The sequence below is a fragment of the Trichechus manatus genome, unplaced genomic scaffold (genome assembly GCF_000243295.1).
Source record: "Trichechus manatus latirostris isolate Lorelei unplaced genomic scaffold, TriManLat1.0 scaffold00205, whole genome shotgun sequence".
Taxonomy (NCBI): domain Eukaryota; kingdom Metazoa; phylum Chordata; class Mammalia; order Sirenia; family Trichechidae; genus Trichechus; species Trichechus manatus.
This window is the reverse complement of record NW_004444141.1, coordinates 2,433,826-2,452,785: the sequence shown is the minus strand read 5'-3', so window position 1 is coordinate 2,452,785 and position 18,960 is coordinate 2,433,826. Positions and strand designations below refer to the sequence as shown.

The 18,960-nt window shown below is 42.1% G+C and overlaps 1 protein-coding gene across 1 annotated transcript in view; it reads right to left on the bottom strand.

Annotated features, from left to right (window-relative positions):
- The window catches only part of LHFPL6 (LHFPL tetraspan subfamily member 6), a 361,658-nt gene extending 344,391 nt beyond the window's left edge, over nt 1–17,267 (bottom strand). The window contains exon 1 of the mRNA XM_004388074.2: nt 16,881–17,267. Coding sequence (XP_004388131.1) covers nt 16,881–17,265 — 385 coding nt within the window. The 5' untranslated portion in view covers nt 17,266–17,267. The remainder of the gene's footprint in view (nt 1–16,880) is intronic.
- Between the last annotated feature and the right edge of the window lie 1,693 nt (nt 17,268–18,960).

Below are 18,960 nucleotides of genomic sequence, written 5' to 3'. Positions count from 1 at the left end.
CACTGACTCCTCTGACCGGGATCACAACACAGGGTCCTGGACAGAGCTGGAGAAGGATGTAGAACAAAATTCTAACACACACAAAAAGACCAGATTTACTGGCCTGACAGAGACTAGAGAAACCCCGAGAGTATGGTGCCTGGACACCCTTTTAGCTCAGTGGTGAAGTCACTCCCGAGGTTCACCATTCAGCCTGGGATGGGACAGCCCCATAAAACAAAACAGGACTAATGAGACACACCAGTCCAGGGAGAAGGACTAGAAGGCAGGAGGGGACAGGAAAGCTGGTGATAGGGAACCCAAGGTTGAGAAAGGACAGTGTTGACATGTCGTGGGGTTGTTAACCACTGTTATAGGGCAATATGTATACTTTTTAATGAGAAACTATTTTGTTCTGTAAACCTTCATCTAAAGAAAAAAAAAAAAAAAAAAAAATTATCTATCTGAGATCAAATTGACAATACCAACTCAAAAGATTTGATGGGAAGCCTAGCAGACCATGAATTGAAGACAATGGTGACAGAATAACTTGGAAAAGGATAGTGAGAATAGCAGCACAACTGGAAGAACGTAACCGATGTCACTGAATTGCACATGTAGAAATTTTTGAAATGGTGTATCTTTAGCTATGTATATTTTCACCAAAAAAAAAAAGGCCCTCCAAGGTCGAGAAGGGAGAGTGTTGACATGTCGTGGGGTTGTCAACCAATGTCATAAAACAATATGTGTACTGACTGTTTAATGAGAGACTATGTGTTCTGTAAACCTTCACCTAAATTACAATTAAAAAAAAAAGATCTTGTGGACATCAACCAAAGAATATCTCTCTGAGTCTTCTTAAAAACCAGTTGCCATCAAGTCCGTTCCAACTCATGGCAACCTCATGTGTGTCAGGGTAGAACTATGTTCCATAGGGTTTTCGTAGCGGATTTTTTGGAAGTAGATCTTCAGGTATGTCTTCCGAGGTGCCTCTGGGAGGACTCAAACCTCCAACTTTTCAGTAAGCAGAGAACACTTAACCATTTGCACCATGCGGAGACTCCACTTTATACTCTAGAGTGCCTCAGAGGCAACCCGCTTGCTCACATCTGAGGGCGTGCCCTCTGTTCCTCCTGCCTGAAATGCTTTCGCCACCCCTCCCACTTCATGCTTCTGGTCTCACCTCACACCTGACTTCCTCAGGAAAGTCTTCTTGGACCCCTCAGTAAGTCATGATTGCATCTTTTGTGATGCACCTTTTCTTCCCAATATTTATTACAGTTTGTAATTTTACATTCGTTTTGGGGAACATTTGAGTAACGTTGATCTCTCTTACTAGACTTAAATTCTAGGTAGCCCAGAACCATACCTTTCTGAACATTACTCTGTCTTCAGTGCCTAGAAGAGAGCTGGACACATAGCAGGCACATAAAGAGTATTTGTTGAATAAATGAATGAAAAAAAATCCCTAATATACAGTAGATTTTTCTTCATCTTGTCACATCTAGTATGTCTACACTTTTAAGACCTATAAGTACCAGAGGAACTTCCCTTAGGGCTAAAAGGTATGCTCTTCCTCAGAGAACTATTACTAGGATTAATTACATAACTTTATTTGAAGTGACTATAGAGACTATACAGGAATTGCTTTAATACCTAAGGATTATAATTTTGTATTTAGATTAGGTAATGCGCCTCAAAATGAGAAAAACAAACAAACAACAAAACAATGTCTTACCACACACTAAACTGCCAGAAATAATGACTTCATTGCAGCCCCTTCTTGACATGAAAAAAAAAAAAAAAAAGGAAAATCTTATAGTTCTATCCAAGACGAGCCTGTGCACCTGGCAGGGCAGGAGAACTAATACAGGGAGGTTGAACCTTTACGAGGAGCAAACTGTTGCCAGGAGTGAGAAGAACCTCTTTCGACTCTGACCGTCGCATTTTTCTTCCCCTTTTCCAGCCACACGTGTTAATCCATGGTCCTATGAGGAGGCCAGCGGTTCCCATGTGTGCCCATTCCCACCTAACATCTTCTGTGGTGATCTACCACCCACATGACAGGCATGATGAGCAGACTGATGAAGGGCCAGTCTGGGTAATCTCATCATAAGGCAGCTCGAGGGGGCATGTGTCTTAATAAAACCTCTGGAGCTTGGAGGTCAAGATGCACAGGAATACCTAAGAAAGCTGAGCTTCCTACATGGCCACCCTCACCAAGGAGCGCTCTATCACCTGAGGATTAGGTTAATCACAGAATCACAGTATTTTAGAGCTTGAAGGCATACCTCTCTTTCAAAAACTTGATCCGACACATATATGGGAACTATGAGTTACACTGGAATGACAGAAGTACATTCATATTTCATGGTCTTCAATGGCTCACGGAACGTAACAGTAACTCACAGATAATGATCAAGGGGGAGCTAGCTGCTTTATTTGCTTTACCTTAATCTACGACTGCAACAGGATGCACACACGCTATGACAGCAATCTATCAGGTCTCAGAACTAAAGGTTCTTACTTACTATAGGTAACTCAGCAATTTTCAATTATAAGCATTTTGACAAATAAGATTAATTTATTTCTTTACAAATAAAGTAAAGGTACATTTGAAAACATCAAAACTGTTCATGAAAATAAGAATTATAAAATCAATCTTATATCTACTTATTGTTTTTATATTTACATTTATTATTATTTGCATTTTTAAGGAGAGAAAAGGAAAGTGTCTACTTGTATGAACTCAGTAAACCTCAATGGCACTGACGTCTGCTTTAACTGACATCTAAATGCCCCTCGTAGAAGCTATCAACCTTCACACTGATGAACACAGAAACAACTCTAAAATCAGAGTGTCACGCTGTAAAGCTGTGTAATAAGCTACATCTACATACTGTGGTAACATTATTAACTCCTTTTTGAAATAACCCTCCATAAGCAAAAACAGCTTCTATAATTTTGGTAGTATTTTTCTTGGTTGTTTTTTGGGAGTTTTGTTTTGTTTTGTTTTAAACTTTCTGAGGGTCTAAAAAGAAAGGAAATGTCTGGTTTCTTATAGAAAGAGGTACAAAATTACTAAGACATCATTCATTCGTCTATCATCTAAAATCTTTCTTGGGACAGCAAGGCCTATTTGACTTTACCTGAGAAATGTCTTCAAAAATCCTCTTCTCTCTATACCTACAGCTTCATCAAGGTTATCACCATCTGTGGCCATTAAGACAGCTATAACAGCCTTCCAATTGCTTTTCCTGGTGTGTCTGTTCCCCATGTCAATCCTTACCCCTCATGACTGTTAGATTCTAGAGTTCCTAAGTCAATTTTACCCACCTCCACTCAAAAGCTTCAGTTAAACATAGAATCCTTAGCATGGAATATAAATGGAAACTTCGCACCCTGACTCCATCTGTCCTCCCCACTTTTATCCCTTGTCACATCACCCTGCTTAATTACAGCGCATCTGTTGACGTTATCTGAGTTCACACTAAATATGTTCAGAGTTCATTTCCTTTGAGGACTTGACCGCCCCCTTGTCCGAAGGCCCAGGCAGTTTTCTGCTCATGTTTCAGACCCAGCTCTACTAGCTCAACTAGCACCTCTGCTGTGAAGCCTTCACAGACCCCTGCAGACAGAATGTCACTCCCTCCCTCTGCTCCTGCAGCATTTTGAACCCTAGACACTCACCAGTTAACTTATGTGATTTGTGTCTATTCATCAAAACTCCAGCCAGGGTTCAGCTAGGGAAGCAGAAACTATCCTAGGCATTTCAGCACAGAGAATTTAACACACAAAATTGGTTACACAGGTACACAGGTAATGGGAGAGCGAAAAAGCCAAATCGGTGTTAAAGAGGCAACCCAGGAATGGGTAACAGCAGAAAACTGTTGCCATCCATTAGATTGGGGTGGTATCAGGAGAAGATGACATTATCCATGTCTTGAAGGACTGGGCTGTCTGACTAGCATAGGACTGTGACAGGGGCTTCCTGATGGGAGCAAGGACCATGAAGGGCAGGACTTTCCAGGATCAAAAACAGCAGGAGCCCTGCAGGAGACACAGCTGCTGCTGAGCATACCACCCAAGGAAGAGCAAGACAGGGAGAAATACCCCGGTTTTTCCCTGCCTCCAGTCCTGCAAACTTGCCACCCATTGGCTGAATCTATCCAGAAACTAGGTGTCAAGGCTTCTGGAAAATGTAGTTCCTTGCAATGTACAGCTAGCAGGGGAAGGGCAGAATGGAAGGTGACTGGCACACACTGTGTGAAGATGGTGAGCACCTCACTTGGGTTCTGAGTGCGCCTTACCAGCTGATCACCATCTGCAGCAAAACATGAAGTGTCTGTTATATATTATGAAGTTCTTTGGATTGTAATTATACCTCGGATGTTGGTTTCCTCCATAAGACTGTTAGCTTTGCAGTAGTGGCCGGATCCCAATTTGTATCCTAACACCTAGCATGGTATTTGACGTATAGTAGACACTCAAAATATTATTGTTGTTAGCTGCCATTGAGTCCCCCGACTCATGGCCACACCATTCACAACAGAAGAAACGCTGCCTGGTCCTGTAGCATCCTCATCAACAGTTGGTGGTAAAATGATCATGATCCATTAAAACTGTTAAATGCTCATAACTACCAGTTCCCTGGATTTATGACATATTTTAACTCAGCATTTCCCAAAGTTCATTCTGCTGACCACAAATTCAAAAAGATGTTGAATACATGCTGCAGGGAAGTGGAACTCAGCCATTCCCAAATAAGTTTCTGAAACACAGTGTAAATCAAAGTTAAGCTGGTTTCTTTATTGCAGAATTATTTAGAGCTTTAAAAATGTGTTTGAAGAGGTAGATGTAGGATTATGCAGCATCATTTCAACATATGTGACCACAGAACTCTTTTTTTTTTAAGAGACTAACATTATACAGGGGCATCCGTTAAGAAAACACTGTTCTCAAGGTTTTCCATCAATAGCATTACTTTATTTTATCTTTGAAATACCCCTGTGAGATACAGAAGAACAAGGTCACACCTTGTAGATACAAGTGTTGTTAATAAATGATTAAAAATAAATAATACATCAAGTATTAATCGACTATCCAAGGCATCATTTACTATTCTAGTCACTGCAGGGCTAGAAAAAAAACATAAATCATAGTTCCTGCTCTATTTGAAGAGGTAAGACATACAAGAAAAACAGGACTATAAAGTGGTACTTCCTTTTTTTAATCCAACAATATTTTTACACGTTTTAGTAACTCAAGCTATCTGTTGTTCCCTGATTACTGAAAATCTGAGACACATAGAGGGTAGACAATTTACCTAAATTACAAGCAGGTCAGATCTAGAGCTTTTGTTGCAATTTGAGCTTCTTGAATTCTAAGAGCAAATCACCTAGCTGGCCGGGCACACACCATACAAAGAAAAGAAGGATAACTAGATCCTCCAATAACCAGTGAGCAACATTAAAGCCCCAGAACTGGGGACAGCTGATCCAGCTCCATCATTCTCTAAAAATGTACACTCAGATAACCCTGAGACATCCTTCAACTCCTTTACTATGATCTGGCTAGAACTTACAAAGTTCTTTTCATTCTATCGAATATTTTATTAATCCAGATTAACAAAACAAAGTAGGGCATTATCTTTCGTTTTAAAGAAAGACACATATACCTAGGTTTTGTTATCGTGGAAGTGCATCCTCTAGAATAAATATTGTCTTTAGTCTTAACAAAGTACTATTACAAAGGCTTTTAACAATGGGGTCCTTACACTAGAAAACTTGGCCAGCCTACAATAAAGAAAGATTCTAATGCTTTTATTAAAGAATTTTTAAAAGACAGTATATCTGCTTGGCATTTTCCCTGATGGCCTCTCCACTACATATTACATTATTAACATTAGCCTATAAGGTATCTTTGAGAATTGGCAAAAAGTTGCTGTATCGTAATACTGAAGTGTTCTATCATACTACTTATAACTGAGAAGTAGAGACAACAAATATATTCACCTATGTTAATAGATGTATTATTCATAACAGTCAGAAATTCTGAACTCTACATACAAGGTGGACTTTTAATTAACACTTTAATATTATGATGATATCATTCATAGCTCAACCAATGACTAACAGAATAACTTTGGGCATCATCTCTAAAAGCCAGTGTTCTCCTCTGAACTGATTACCTGCTTCACTGGGGTGAAATGAGAACTGAATATGTTCCACACATCACTGATCCCTTTAGAGTGCTGAGGCCAAAAACTTTGGGGAACACTTAAAAGTATACCCCCGAGGAGACTGGCAGTAGACATCGGCAGACAAAAGGCTCCATGAAGTTCTGCTGTGATGCAATATATTAACTTTCAATAGCCAAGTATTTCTCAAATCTACTTGTCCCCAAAACTGGTTTGCTTTCGTCTACTAACACCTATTAGTACAGCCAGGAATTACTGATCCTCAGAAGTGATACCTTAAGAAAACAACTGATCAGTTTTAATGACATCCAATCATAAAATGTTTGAACTCGATGCTTTCATTCTTTCTGATTATAACCAATATATACAATGAGACAGCTTTGCGAAGCTGGAGGTAGTCGGGGAGTTCATGGCCTGAGAGTTTAACAACGATGACTTTGTGTGAAGTGTAAATTTTATGCATCTTATAATACCATGTAGAATGACATAAAGATCTTGAATATGTGTTTTGAGTTTCTTTTGTTTTTTTTTTGCAGTGGCTATGAGTTCACATTCCTCAGTTGGCTTCCTATGTGACTAACAGCAGATTTTTACAACACAGCTAACCAATTTGCAATTTATGCATTAGAACAAAGTGAGGGTAACTAACCCATACCGAACCCTGGCCTCAGCTATGGCTATGTTAGAAGGTGGTAACAGAGAGAAGTAACACATCAAAGGACTCTATTAGAAAGACTACTCTGCAAAAAGTAAACTGAGAATTGGACCATGTTAAAAAAAATCAATCTAAATAATTCTAGGAAAAAGGTTATGCATATCTGCTAATATGACAGACCAAGTGCAACTCCACATAACTCCATGGAATCCACTATTTTAAAATTATCATTATTAGCTTTTATTTTGGTGATACAATCTTAGGAAGTAAAAACCAGTAACTCAAAATGGGGAAAAACTGGATACATCTGGCAGAAAATAAAGCAGGGATCTGATCACGCCCTAACTGAACATGAACCAGCAACATCCCATTGCTGCAGGATAAAGGATGCAAAACACAGCACTGGGAGATGACCGGGCGTGTAAATGGTAGTAGAAGCAGTACCATTACAGCCTGTCTAACTTCAGGGGGGATAATGCCAATCAAGATCAGACTAAGGCTGATCCCTGTGAGGTAGAAGTCAGACCTCCACTCTCCAACCTTTTTACCAACTCAGACACCTGCCACCCCCCCCCCCCCACGGCACTCTCTACCTCTGGGATTGATAATCCATTGCAATGGCCACACAGAATTTATGACAGACCATACTTACAGTTAAGTGGTTTATTAAAGAACAGGGTACAGCTGAGGATCAGGAAGCACATACGCAAAGACTCCCTTCTTCACTGCACAACAGCTATGTCAACTTCTCTCAATCGTGCAGGCCTCCTCTCAGCCCCCTAAGGACAGACCCCTCTCAGCCGCCTGAGGACAGGCTCCTCTCAGCCCCCTAAGGACAGACCCCACTCAGCCCACTGAGGACAGGCTCCTCCCAGCCCCCCGAGGACAGACCCATCTCAGCCCCCCGAGGACAGACCCGTCTCAGCCACCCGAGGACAGACCCGTCTCAGCCCCCCGAGGACAGACCCGTCTCAGCCACCCGAGGACAGGTTCCTCTCAGCCCCCCGAGGACAGGCTCCTCTCAGCCCCCCGAGGACAGGCTCCTCTCAGCCCCCCGAGGACAGACCCGTCTCAGCCCACTGAGGACAGGCCCCTCTCAGCCCCCTGAGGACAGACCCCTCTCAGCCCCCTTAGGACAGGTTCCTCTTGGCCTGCTGTCTATCACCACAGAGACACTTTCAGGCCTCTCGCTATCTTCAGTGTTACACCCCTTGACCTGTGTTACAGCTCTTTCAGGTTCCTTGCTTCCTCTCTTCTGCCTCTTCTCTTCTTTCTGCTTTCTTCCTCCTGCTTCTGTCATTGCTTTTCTTCCTGCTTCTTTCTGTCTGAAAAACCTCTTTGGGGCTGGCTGCTTATATATACATCTCCCTGTCAATTTCAAGGCATGGCCTCTCCTAGTCGGGGGTGAGGGGGACACAAACTGACCAATCCCCTCTCAGTAGGCCACAGATACTTGATTTGCATTTCATTTGCATTTTCATAGTCTATTGACAAATCCCTGAAAGGTGTACACAAACCACAGGGCAGCTGCAGCCCAGGGCCAGACAAAAATTATCAAAACCAAGGTGTTTGCAGCTTACCCAGGAAATGTCATCAGCCTAGACACAAGAAATAGCCCTCTTGGGTAGAAAACTAGGGCAAAGGTAACTCCTCAGGGCTTAGGGGAAAAATGTCTCAAACTGTTTTTCCAAAGAACCAAGACAAAAGTCTACATAAAGGAGCTCATTTCACCATAGGATGGTTTGCAATCTACAACCAGAGTCTGTACTTTCAGAACCAAGCAACACGTGCATCACTGGGAATTTGTCAGAAATGCAATTTATCAGGCCCCACACCAAACTTCCACATGTCTGTTGGTTTGTCATACTGTGGTAGCTTGAGTGTTTCTGTAATACTGGAAGCTTTGCCACTCATATTTCAAATACCAGAAGGGTCACCCTTGGTGGACAGGTTTCAGTGAAGCATCCAGACTAAGACAGAATAGGAAAAAGGACCTGGCAGTCTACTTATGAAAAAATTGGTCAGCAAAAACGTTATGAATAGGAGTAGAACACTGTATGATATAGTGCCAGAAGATGAGCACCTCAGGTTGGAAGGCACTCAAGAGACGACTGGGGAAGAGCTGCCTTCTTAAAGTGGAGTCAACCTTAATGACGTGGATGGAGTCAAGCCTTCCGGACCTTCATTTGCTGATACGGCACAACTCAAAACGAGAAGAAACAGCTGCAATCATCCTTTGATAATGGGAACATGGAACGTACAAAGTATGAACCTACGAAAATTTTAAGTCGTCAAAGATGAAATGCAATGCGTAAAGATCGAAATCCTAGGCAACGGTGAGCTGAAACAGACTGCTACTGGCCATTCTGAATCAGGCAATCATATGGTCTACTATGTGAGGAATGACAAATTGAAGAGGAATGGCATCACAGTAATGTCAAAAAGAACATTTCAAGATCTATCCTAAAGTACAACGCTGTCAGTGACAGGATAATATCCATATGCCTACAAGAAAGACCAGCTAATATGACTATTACTCAAATTTACGCACCAATCACTAATGCCAAAGATGAGGAAATTGAAGATTTTTACCAACTTCTGCAGTCTAAAATTGATCAAACATGCAATCAAGATGCACTGCTAATTACTGGTGATTGGAATGCAAAAGTTGGGAAAAAAAGAAGGAACAGTGGTTGGAAAATATGGCCTTGGTGATAAAAACAAAGCCAGAGATTGCATAATAGAATTTTGCAAGACCAATGATCTATTCATTGGAAATATCTTTTTTCAACAACATAAACAGTGACTATACACGTGGACCTCACCAGATGGAATATGCAGGAATTAAATCGACTACATCTGTGGAAAGAGATGATGGAGCAGCTCAGTATCATCAGCCAGAACAAAGCCAGGGGCCGACTGTGGAACAGACCATCAATTGCTAATATACAAATTCAGGTTAAAGCTGAGAAAAATTACAGCAAGTCCATGAGAGCCAAAATATGACCTTGAGTATATCCCACTTGAATTTGGAGACCATCTCAAGAATAGATCTGATGTGTTGAACACTAATACTGAAGACCAGATGAGTTGTGGAATGACATCAAGGATATTATACATGAACAAAGCAAAAGGTCATTAAAAAGACTGGAAAGAAAGAAAAAAACAAAATACATATCAGAAGAGACTCTGAAACCTGCTCTGGAATGTAGAGTAGCTAAAGCAAAAGGAAGAAATGATGAAATAAAAGAGCTTAACAGAAAATTTCAAAGGGCAGCTCAAGAAGAGAAAGTAAAGTATTATAATGAAATGTGTAAAGACCTGGAATTAGAAAACTAAAAAGGTAAAACATGTTTATCATTTTTCAAGCTGAAAGAACTGAATTAAAAAGTCAAGTTTCAATTGCAATATTTAAGGATTCTATGGGCAAAATATTGAACAACACAGGAAGCATCAAAAGAAGATGAAGGGAATACACAGAATAACTGTACCAAAAAGAACTGGGTGACTTTCAACAATTTCAGGAGGTAGCATATGACCAAGAACTAATGGTACTGAAGGAAGAAGTCCAAGATGCACTGAAGACACTGGCAAAAAACAAGGCTCCTGGAATTGACGGAATACTAATTGAGATGTTTCAACAAATGGATGCAGCGCTGGAGGTGCTCCCTCATCTATGACAAGAAATTGGGAGGAGAGTTGCCTGGCCAACTAATTGGAAGAGATCCATAGTTGTGCCCATTCTAAAAAAAGGTGATCCAACAGCATGCAGAAATTATCAAACAATATCATTAATATCACAAGTAAAATTATGTTGAAAATCATTCAAAAGCAGTTGCAGCAGTACACTGACAGGGACCTGCGAGAAATTCAAGCCAGATTTGGAAGAGGACATGGAACGAGGGATATCACTGTTGATGTCAGATGGATCATGGCTGAAAGCAGAGAATACCAGGAAGATGTTTACTTGTGTTTCATTGACTATGCTGAGGCATTGGACTGTGTGGATCATAACAAATTATGGATAACGCTGCAAAGAATGAGAATCCGAGAACAGTTAATTGTGCTTATGCGGAACCTGTACATAGATCAAGAGGCAGTCATTCCAACAGAATAAGGGAATACTGCACGGTTTAAAATCAAGAAAGGTGTGCGTCAGGGTTGTATCCTTTCACCACACTTATTCAATCTACATGCTGAGCAAAATAATCCAAGAAGCTGGACTATATGAAGAACATGGCATCAGGATTGCAGGAAGACTCATTAACAATCTGTGATGTGCAGATGACACAATCTTGCTCGCTGAAAGTGAAGAGGACTTGAAGCATTTACTGATGAAGATCAAAGACTACAGCCTTCAGTATGGATTGCACCTCAACGTAAAGAGAACAAAAATCCTCACAACTGGACCAAAAAGCAACATCATGATAAACAAAGAAAATATTCAAGTTTTCAAGGCCTTCATTTTACTTGGATCCACAATCAATGCCCATGGAAGGAGCAGTCAAGAAATCAAAGGACGTATTGCATTGGGCAAATCTGCTGCAAAAGGCCTCTTTAAAATGTTAAAAAGCAAACATGTCACTTTGAAGACGAAGGTATGCCTGACCCAAGCCATGGTATTTTCAGTTGCCTCATATGAATGTGAAAGCTGGACAATGAATAAGGAAGACTGAAGAAGAACTGACACCTTTTAATTATGGTGTTTGCGAAGAATATCAAATATACCATGGACTACCAGAAGAACGAAAAAATCTGTCTTTGAAGAAGTATAGCCAGAATGCTCCTTGGAAGCAAGGATGACGAGACTTTGTCTCACACACTTTGGACATTTTATCAGGAGGGACCAGTCCTTGGAGAAGGACATCATGCTTGGTAAACAGAGGCTCAGCAAAAAAGAGGAAGACTCTCAACAAAATGGATTAACACAGTGGCTGCAACAATGGGCTAAAACACAGCAATGATTATGAGGATGATGCAGGACTGGGCAGTGTTTCGTTCTGTTGTACACAGGGTCACTATGAGTCAGAACTGACTCGATGGCACCTAACAACAACAAATCACCCCAAACCTTGTGTTGGTCACTGCCTGCTAGTCAGCCCCCACTCATAGGCACCCCAGGCTCAACAGAAGGAATGCTGCCCAGTCCTGTGCCATTCCCATGATCAGTTGTGGACCAAAACCAAAACCCGCTGCCATCAAGTCCATACTAACTCATAGCAACCCTACAGGACAGAGGAGAACTGCCCCATAGGGTTTCCAATGAGTGCCTGGTGGATTCGAACTGCCAACTTTTTGGTTAGCAGCCACAGCTCTTAACCACTGCACCACCAGGGTTTCCCAGTTGTGGACAGACCCTTGTAATTTATAGGGTTTTCATTGGCTGGTTTTCAAAACCAGACCTTTCTTCCTAGTCCATTTTAGTTGGAAGTTGCACTGAAACTTGTTTAATATCACAGCAACACATAGTCCACCACTGACAGACAGATGGTCACCACACATGAGATATATTGGCTAGGAATCGAACCTGGTGTCACACATGGAAAATGAGAATTGTACCACTGAACGACCAGTGCCCCCACCCTAACCCTACTGAATCAGGAAGTCTGGAGTAGGCCACAGCCATGTGTGTTTTAAAAAGCCCTGCAGTGACTGCGATGCATCGTAAAGCTTGGGAGCTGCTGGCTTACACTCAGGACAAGGCTTAGCACAGAAGAACACAGCACCTGGTATCACAGGGTGAGAGCCAGCCACACGCACTAGGGTACTTAGTAATCTACAAGGTGTACTTTAAAGAGGAGCAAAAAGAACCCTACCTGTTCCAACTGGCCCTCCTGGAACCTGGATTTCCTAAAATTAGGGAACTTCTTTCAATGAAGACATTGTCACTAAAAAAAACTCTGCGTCCATTAATATGCCAACAATTATTATTTCTCTCATTACTCTGCTGTCGCTTGACAGAGAACCTGGATGTGAAGGAAAGCATAATGGGGCATACCGTCAGACACTCAAACCAAACCCACTGCTGCGGAGTCGATGACTCATAGTGGCCCTGTAGGACGGCGCAGAACTGCCCCACAGGGTTTCCAAGGCTGTAATCTTTACGGAAGCAGACTGCCACATCTTTCTCCTGCAGAGCAGCTGGTGGGTTCAAACTTTCAGTTAGCCGAGTGCTTTAATCACTGCGCCACCAGGGCTCCTATCGAAAGACAAGTTTAAAGTGGGACAATGGAAGGAGAGGCCCATGCACTCATCCTGAAGGACAAAAGACAGGCAGGTGGGACCCCACAGTGAGGGAACCCTGCAAAGGCTTCAGGCACACAGAAAGGGATGCTGGAAGAAACACTGGTCATCCCTCCTGTCTTGAGCAACACTTCACTTTCAAACAGTCGAGGAGCTGATCTCCCCTGGCTGCTCATACGAGAAGAGTATCGAAACTGGAAAGGTAGCTGGCTGCTACTGAACAGCATTCTACGACCATTTTACACATATATGTGACCCACGTTCAAACTCAGTCTGAAATAATCTAAACAATACACATCAGTAGAAAAGAGCGTGGGGCCTTCTTCCTTACCTCCTCATTACAGCACCGGCAGTTTCCTAAGATAAAATCTACAGATTCAGTCCCTGAGTTTGCAAGTACCATTTGACAGAATTTAATACGTCTTTATGGCGTTCTTTCATTTACAAAACAAACAAAACCCACTGCCATTGAGTCAATTCCAACGCATGATGACCTCGCATGTTACAGAGCAGAACGGAGCTCCATAGCGTTTTCCCGGCTTTCATCTTTACAGGAGCAGATCGCCAGGTCTTTCTTCCCTGGTGCCACTGGGCGGGTTCAAACAGCCAACCTTTTGGTTAGTAGCCAATCGCAAACCATTTGTGCCACCCAAGGACCTCTTTCATGTGCAGAGCATGTAAAGAAGATATTTTACTAATGCATACATCAAAAAGTTTGATGCTCATTTTTTATATTCTGTTAGAGTACTTAATGGCTACAATAGTATTTGAAAACCCAAAATTTATAGTCAACAAACCAAAAAAGACCTTAAAACTTCTATTTTCTCACTGCGTCATTTCCACAGTATAGGCATGTTAACATTTTAATTATAGTTTATATCTTCCACAGGTTTTCTATGTGCCTTTTAAAAATTTAATTGGGGGTAAAGCTCAACCCACACTGAGTTTTAAAAATTATGACAAGAATATGACTTACTATATCAGATGGAGATGGTGGCAGTTAAAATTTATTTACAAGTTACCACAAGAAAAGTGGCAGAAGTCTTCGATTCCTTGAGGTGTTCCTTCCATAGGTAGCAAAACATCCATGTACAACAGTCCTATTTTATGTTGCTCTATCAGTTGACAGGTGACATTCTAACCTCTAACCAACCATAGCAAGACAATTCAAAATGAAGGCTGACACTTTGTCCTGTAACTTGTTTAAAACTCCTGCAGGCGTTTTACTGCCTGATGTCACACCGTGTGGGCAAACTCTCACCACAGCAGAAAGGGTTAAGCAGGGTGCCTCTGCATTTTGCCATCCTCCTGCTTCCTGTTGCTTTTGGAGCAACCCTAACTTTAACTCAACATAACCATTCCAGGCAAATCATTTTTAGGAAGACAGTCAGCCTTACAGCAGAGTACCCTGTGTGCTGACTGCATTTCTGAAGCACTGAAATCTATGTCATTCTAGAACTCAGTGGTTTGGCATTTTGCAGAGTCTTTAAGAAACCCAGCTCTTCTATAAAAAATTTTCATAAAATAAAATTACTTCCTACATAAGTTTTTATGAAAAAACACACAATTATGAAATACATCGGAGGAATTCTTTTTAAAACATTTTCCATCAACTGGTCTGTTAAATGATAGCAATTAATGGCATATTTTTATAAATACTACCTTTTCCAAACTGCAAGTTTTTAATTCTAAACTTACTCTTATCTTTAATAGGATGTGTTTAATTGCGCCCTCAAGAGGTTAGAATCAAAAGAACCTTCTTAGTTTTTAGATTCATAATGATTTTTGTCAGATATGAGAACTATATATGAGAAATGAGAGAATGCCAACTGCTAGTAATGAACTAAGTCCTTAGCTTAACGTCAGTAACTCTTAAAGCTAGAGTTCAGGAAAAGCATGTACAAAGAAAAAAGGCGGTCCTTTTTAAAAAAACATAAAACTTCACCAACAGTCTTTCCCCTCGGGTTTTCTGTAAAGCAGAACATTTACCTCTATATAACTCAAAAAATCTATACATAGCTTAGAGAGGGAAGCATAAATCTCACGGGTCTCAGGTTCACTTCCTGTTGACTTCATTATATGTTTAAAGGTAATCAATAAAAACTGACTTCACTTTGTAAGCATTTTCCTGTTCTGCCAGAAATAATAGCAGTCCCTGCCCTAATATGAAGAAAAAATGGAAGGTAATATTTACCACAAGGGGAGAAAGTAAAGTGCCTAAGCGTCACTCCTCAACCAAGTGAAACGCAAGCAGCAAGTTAATTCTTCAAGAAAAAGTTTACAAACACTCTTGGCATGAGTTCTATTCTTAAAATCTGTGGTATCAACAAGTTTTCAAACTCAGGATTTACATTCCAACTTTCAAAGACAACTTCTTTATGTTTCCTAATAGTCTTACCATATTTCTATAGAGTAAGCATATCACATCAAGACCACTACTCAAGGTTCAACAGTGAATCAGCAAGGAGCAGACAGCTAAGTTCCCCAAATTGCCCTCTAGGCCAGAGTAAGATGCAAAACCACAGGGAAATAAACAGATGAAAAGAAAGTTACATCCGCTAAGGAAATAAAGGACTGCAAACAACTCTATTTCTTGTTTCAAAACGTTTTGCCACTTGCATTTTTAGCACAAGAATGTTCTCACTTAAAGCATTATTTGAAAGTTTTGTATTAAGTAAACTGAAATAATCACACGGGGTTCTCCAATCTGCAGAGACTATCTCAGAACCATCTATTTTCAATTTTTTTCTTCTTCTGGATTTCTCACAAAAGCCTAAAAAAAAAAATCCCACGAAATGGAAGAGTAAGAGACTTTCACTTTGTAACAAAGTTACAGATACTTTTTATAAGTTTCCCAGGCCTCATACTTCCCTCCACTCTGCCCTATCTGTGGAGGTTGTCATATTTCACCAGGGCAGATTATGAATCAGACAAGTTCAGCCAGTTAGCCTAAAGAATGAAGGTGAAAAGCACAGTGAAAATACATAAAGTATAATTAAAACCATACGTTTTGCTGTGTATATCCTCAACAAAATAAATAAAGTTATATATTTAAAATACATATATATACGATCAGAGATACTGAAGCAATACTTGCTGGAAGAAACCCAAGTACAAATCAAACCCTTTCTAGTGTTAGTGAAACTATCCAGTCCATTTGGGACAAGCAGACATCATGTGGGAAATATTCTTTTCTTCACAGTAAGGGCTGCCAGGGAAGTTAAGTCTTAACAAGGCAGTTAAGCCTATAGCTATCTTTGTATCACAGTAAAATCCACAGCTGTTAATAGGAAACTGCTGTCTAATTGTAAACAGTAATCATTTAGAAACACAGTTAAAATTGGGCAAGGGTCAATTTTACCTCCATCAAAGAGAATCAACAGCTTAGGACAACAATGTTGAATTAAACATCTTTTCCGCCTTTCTAAGAAGCCTTTGTCTCTAAGCACCTGAAGATTCCAGTAAAGCTGCCTATTGTTGGACGTAAAGAACAAGAAGCTATAAAATCCAATCTGTCTCATCCATTACACTACAAACAATCTAGATGTTACTGCCTCACATAGGTGGTGTACTTAGCAGGCCAATGATGCTTATGTCTAAGGATGGACAGAAATTAAGCGTTCTTGAAGTTGGAAAGCAATTCCAGTAAACATCTTTTGACTCTAGCCACCATAGGCATTCCATAGCTACTTCTCCAGTGCATTCCAAGGGTCAATTACAATAATCTCAGTGGACAATTTAAACATAATTTTCCATATTGCTCTGGGATTCCAGTAAACAACTCAAGTTTAGCAAGTCACTTACCCCCCAGGAACTGAATTCCTCCAGCCACTCTTCCCACTGTCCTGGAGATGAGCTCAGACACACAGCATCCCATGAGAGTGGTCAGCGCCACCAGAAGCAGGAGACCACAGCCCAGGCCAGTAACTATGGTACAGATCCTCCACTCTGTGCTGGGGATGCCCTGGAAGGAGGCATAGCGCCCACATTCCTCCACCATCACCATCATCTGCCGACTCTCATCATGTACAGGATAGGAGCACCTCCGGAAAGTACCGAAGGACACAGGCTTGCCCAGCTGTGATCCCCAGAGCCAGTAAGGCATAAAGAACCCCACGCAGGAGGTGGCAGCACAAAGAAATGAGAGCAAAGCCCAGATCACTCCAGTACAAGTCAGGCTGGACGCCATCTTTCACCAGATGGGGCAATCAGGTCCCAGAGTAAGTGTTGAGGGACTGCAGGAGGGGTGCCGGTGTGACACTGCCCGGGATCCACAGGTAATCCACAGTTCTGCACTGCAGGCGGGGCTAATAACAGAAAGAGTCTTCAGTCCTACTGCACATCAACTTCCCTTCCTCTGAGTAAGTGGGATGGTCCCTGGTAAAAACAACAACAGAAAATGTTAAAAATTAAATGCTTTAGAGAAGTGGAATGCCTACTCAGTTGGTCTACAACTTCTAATTAATAAACACGCAAACTTGTCTCAACACTTCAAAAGTGAGAATAACTAATTCTCTCTACATTAAAGCTTGTCTAGAACTGAAGTTTTGTCAAACTAGCTCAAGCTTTTCCACGTTTATCTCCTATAAATGCTCCCAAATTAACTCTGACAGCCATTTACTTAAAGAAATGCATGACTTCTATCTGCCAAGCCAGTGAATTCATTCCATATTCTCACATTAAAAGTAACGTAGCATTCTTACTAGCAATAAACATAACCAGGATATTAAAATAAAATGAACCATTACATGGTTTATTTGGCTTGCAAGTTCTGGCTCATAGTTCGTAGGAACTTTTCTGTGTCCCTTTAACGGTGCCATTAGCTTTCTGCATGAGCCCAAAGAAAATAATTAGGATAATTTTTCACAAGTGCAGAGTACCATAAATTCAACATTATTACGTAGGCACATCCATTGGAGAGAACTATTATCAGGCACTCCCAGCACTCGTTAAGCAGCATTTGAGAATTCCTTCAGTCTTAACAACTATCTTCCACTAGTGTAAATAAAGCCTGTGCGTGACTTATTTTGAAATCTGCAATTCGGATTCACTGGTTCAGTGATTCTGTCGGAGCCATCTCTCCGGCTGAATGACGGACCGTCAGTGTCTAACCAGCAAAGTAAACCATACTTTCCGGTACCAGTCATTCAAAGGGTTCCCGGTGCATTCATTTCCACCTGCTCCCTTTCAGAAAGAGTTCCTAACCCTCTTCCCAGACTTTCCATAAAGAAATGACTACGGAAGCGCAGAGCCCACCCACCCCACAGCTCCCTCCCCAGAACGCCCGAGTCCAGCTGCGAGGCTCCAACGTAAACCCCACTCCTTCCCTCCCCGCCGCGTTCCCGACCCTCCCCCCTACCCTTTTCCTCTCCGCCGCCTTCCAGTCCTGGATGTCACTCTGGCTACTTTTTTTTCCCCTTTTCAAATCTCGTCAGCTGAGGTCAGCGGCTGAGTTGGGCTGTCTGGGCCATGAGGCTGGGGAAGACGAGCCGGGGCAGGAGGGTCCTCATCTCAAGCCGGGCGGAGGCGCCCTGGCCGAGACCGGTCCTCACCCAGCTCCGTGCGCCGGCCGCCCCCCGCCCCGCCCCGTGAAGACGCACGAAGTGCCCTCCATCCGCGGGGGGGGTGCGTTTCCAGCTGGCCCCGCCGGAAGGGAGGGGACAAGGATGGGCAAGCAGCACCCCCCGGAGGCAGACGCCGACAGCAGACGCGGCGGGCAGGGACGGCCCGAAGATCAGCCCAGCTCGGGAGTCCGGGGCCGGGGCAGCGGCGCCCCGGCGTCCAGAGCGGAGGGCCGGCGAGCGCGCACTTACATGGCGGGCGGGCGGGCGGCCGGCGCCGCCTCCTCTCCCGGGTCCCGGGCCGCACACAACTTGGCGTCTTT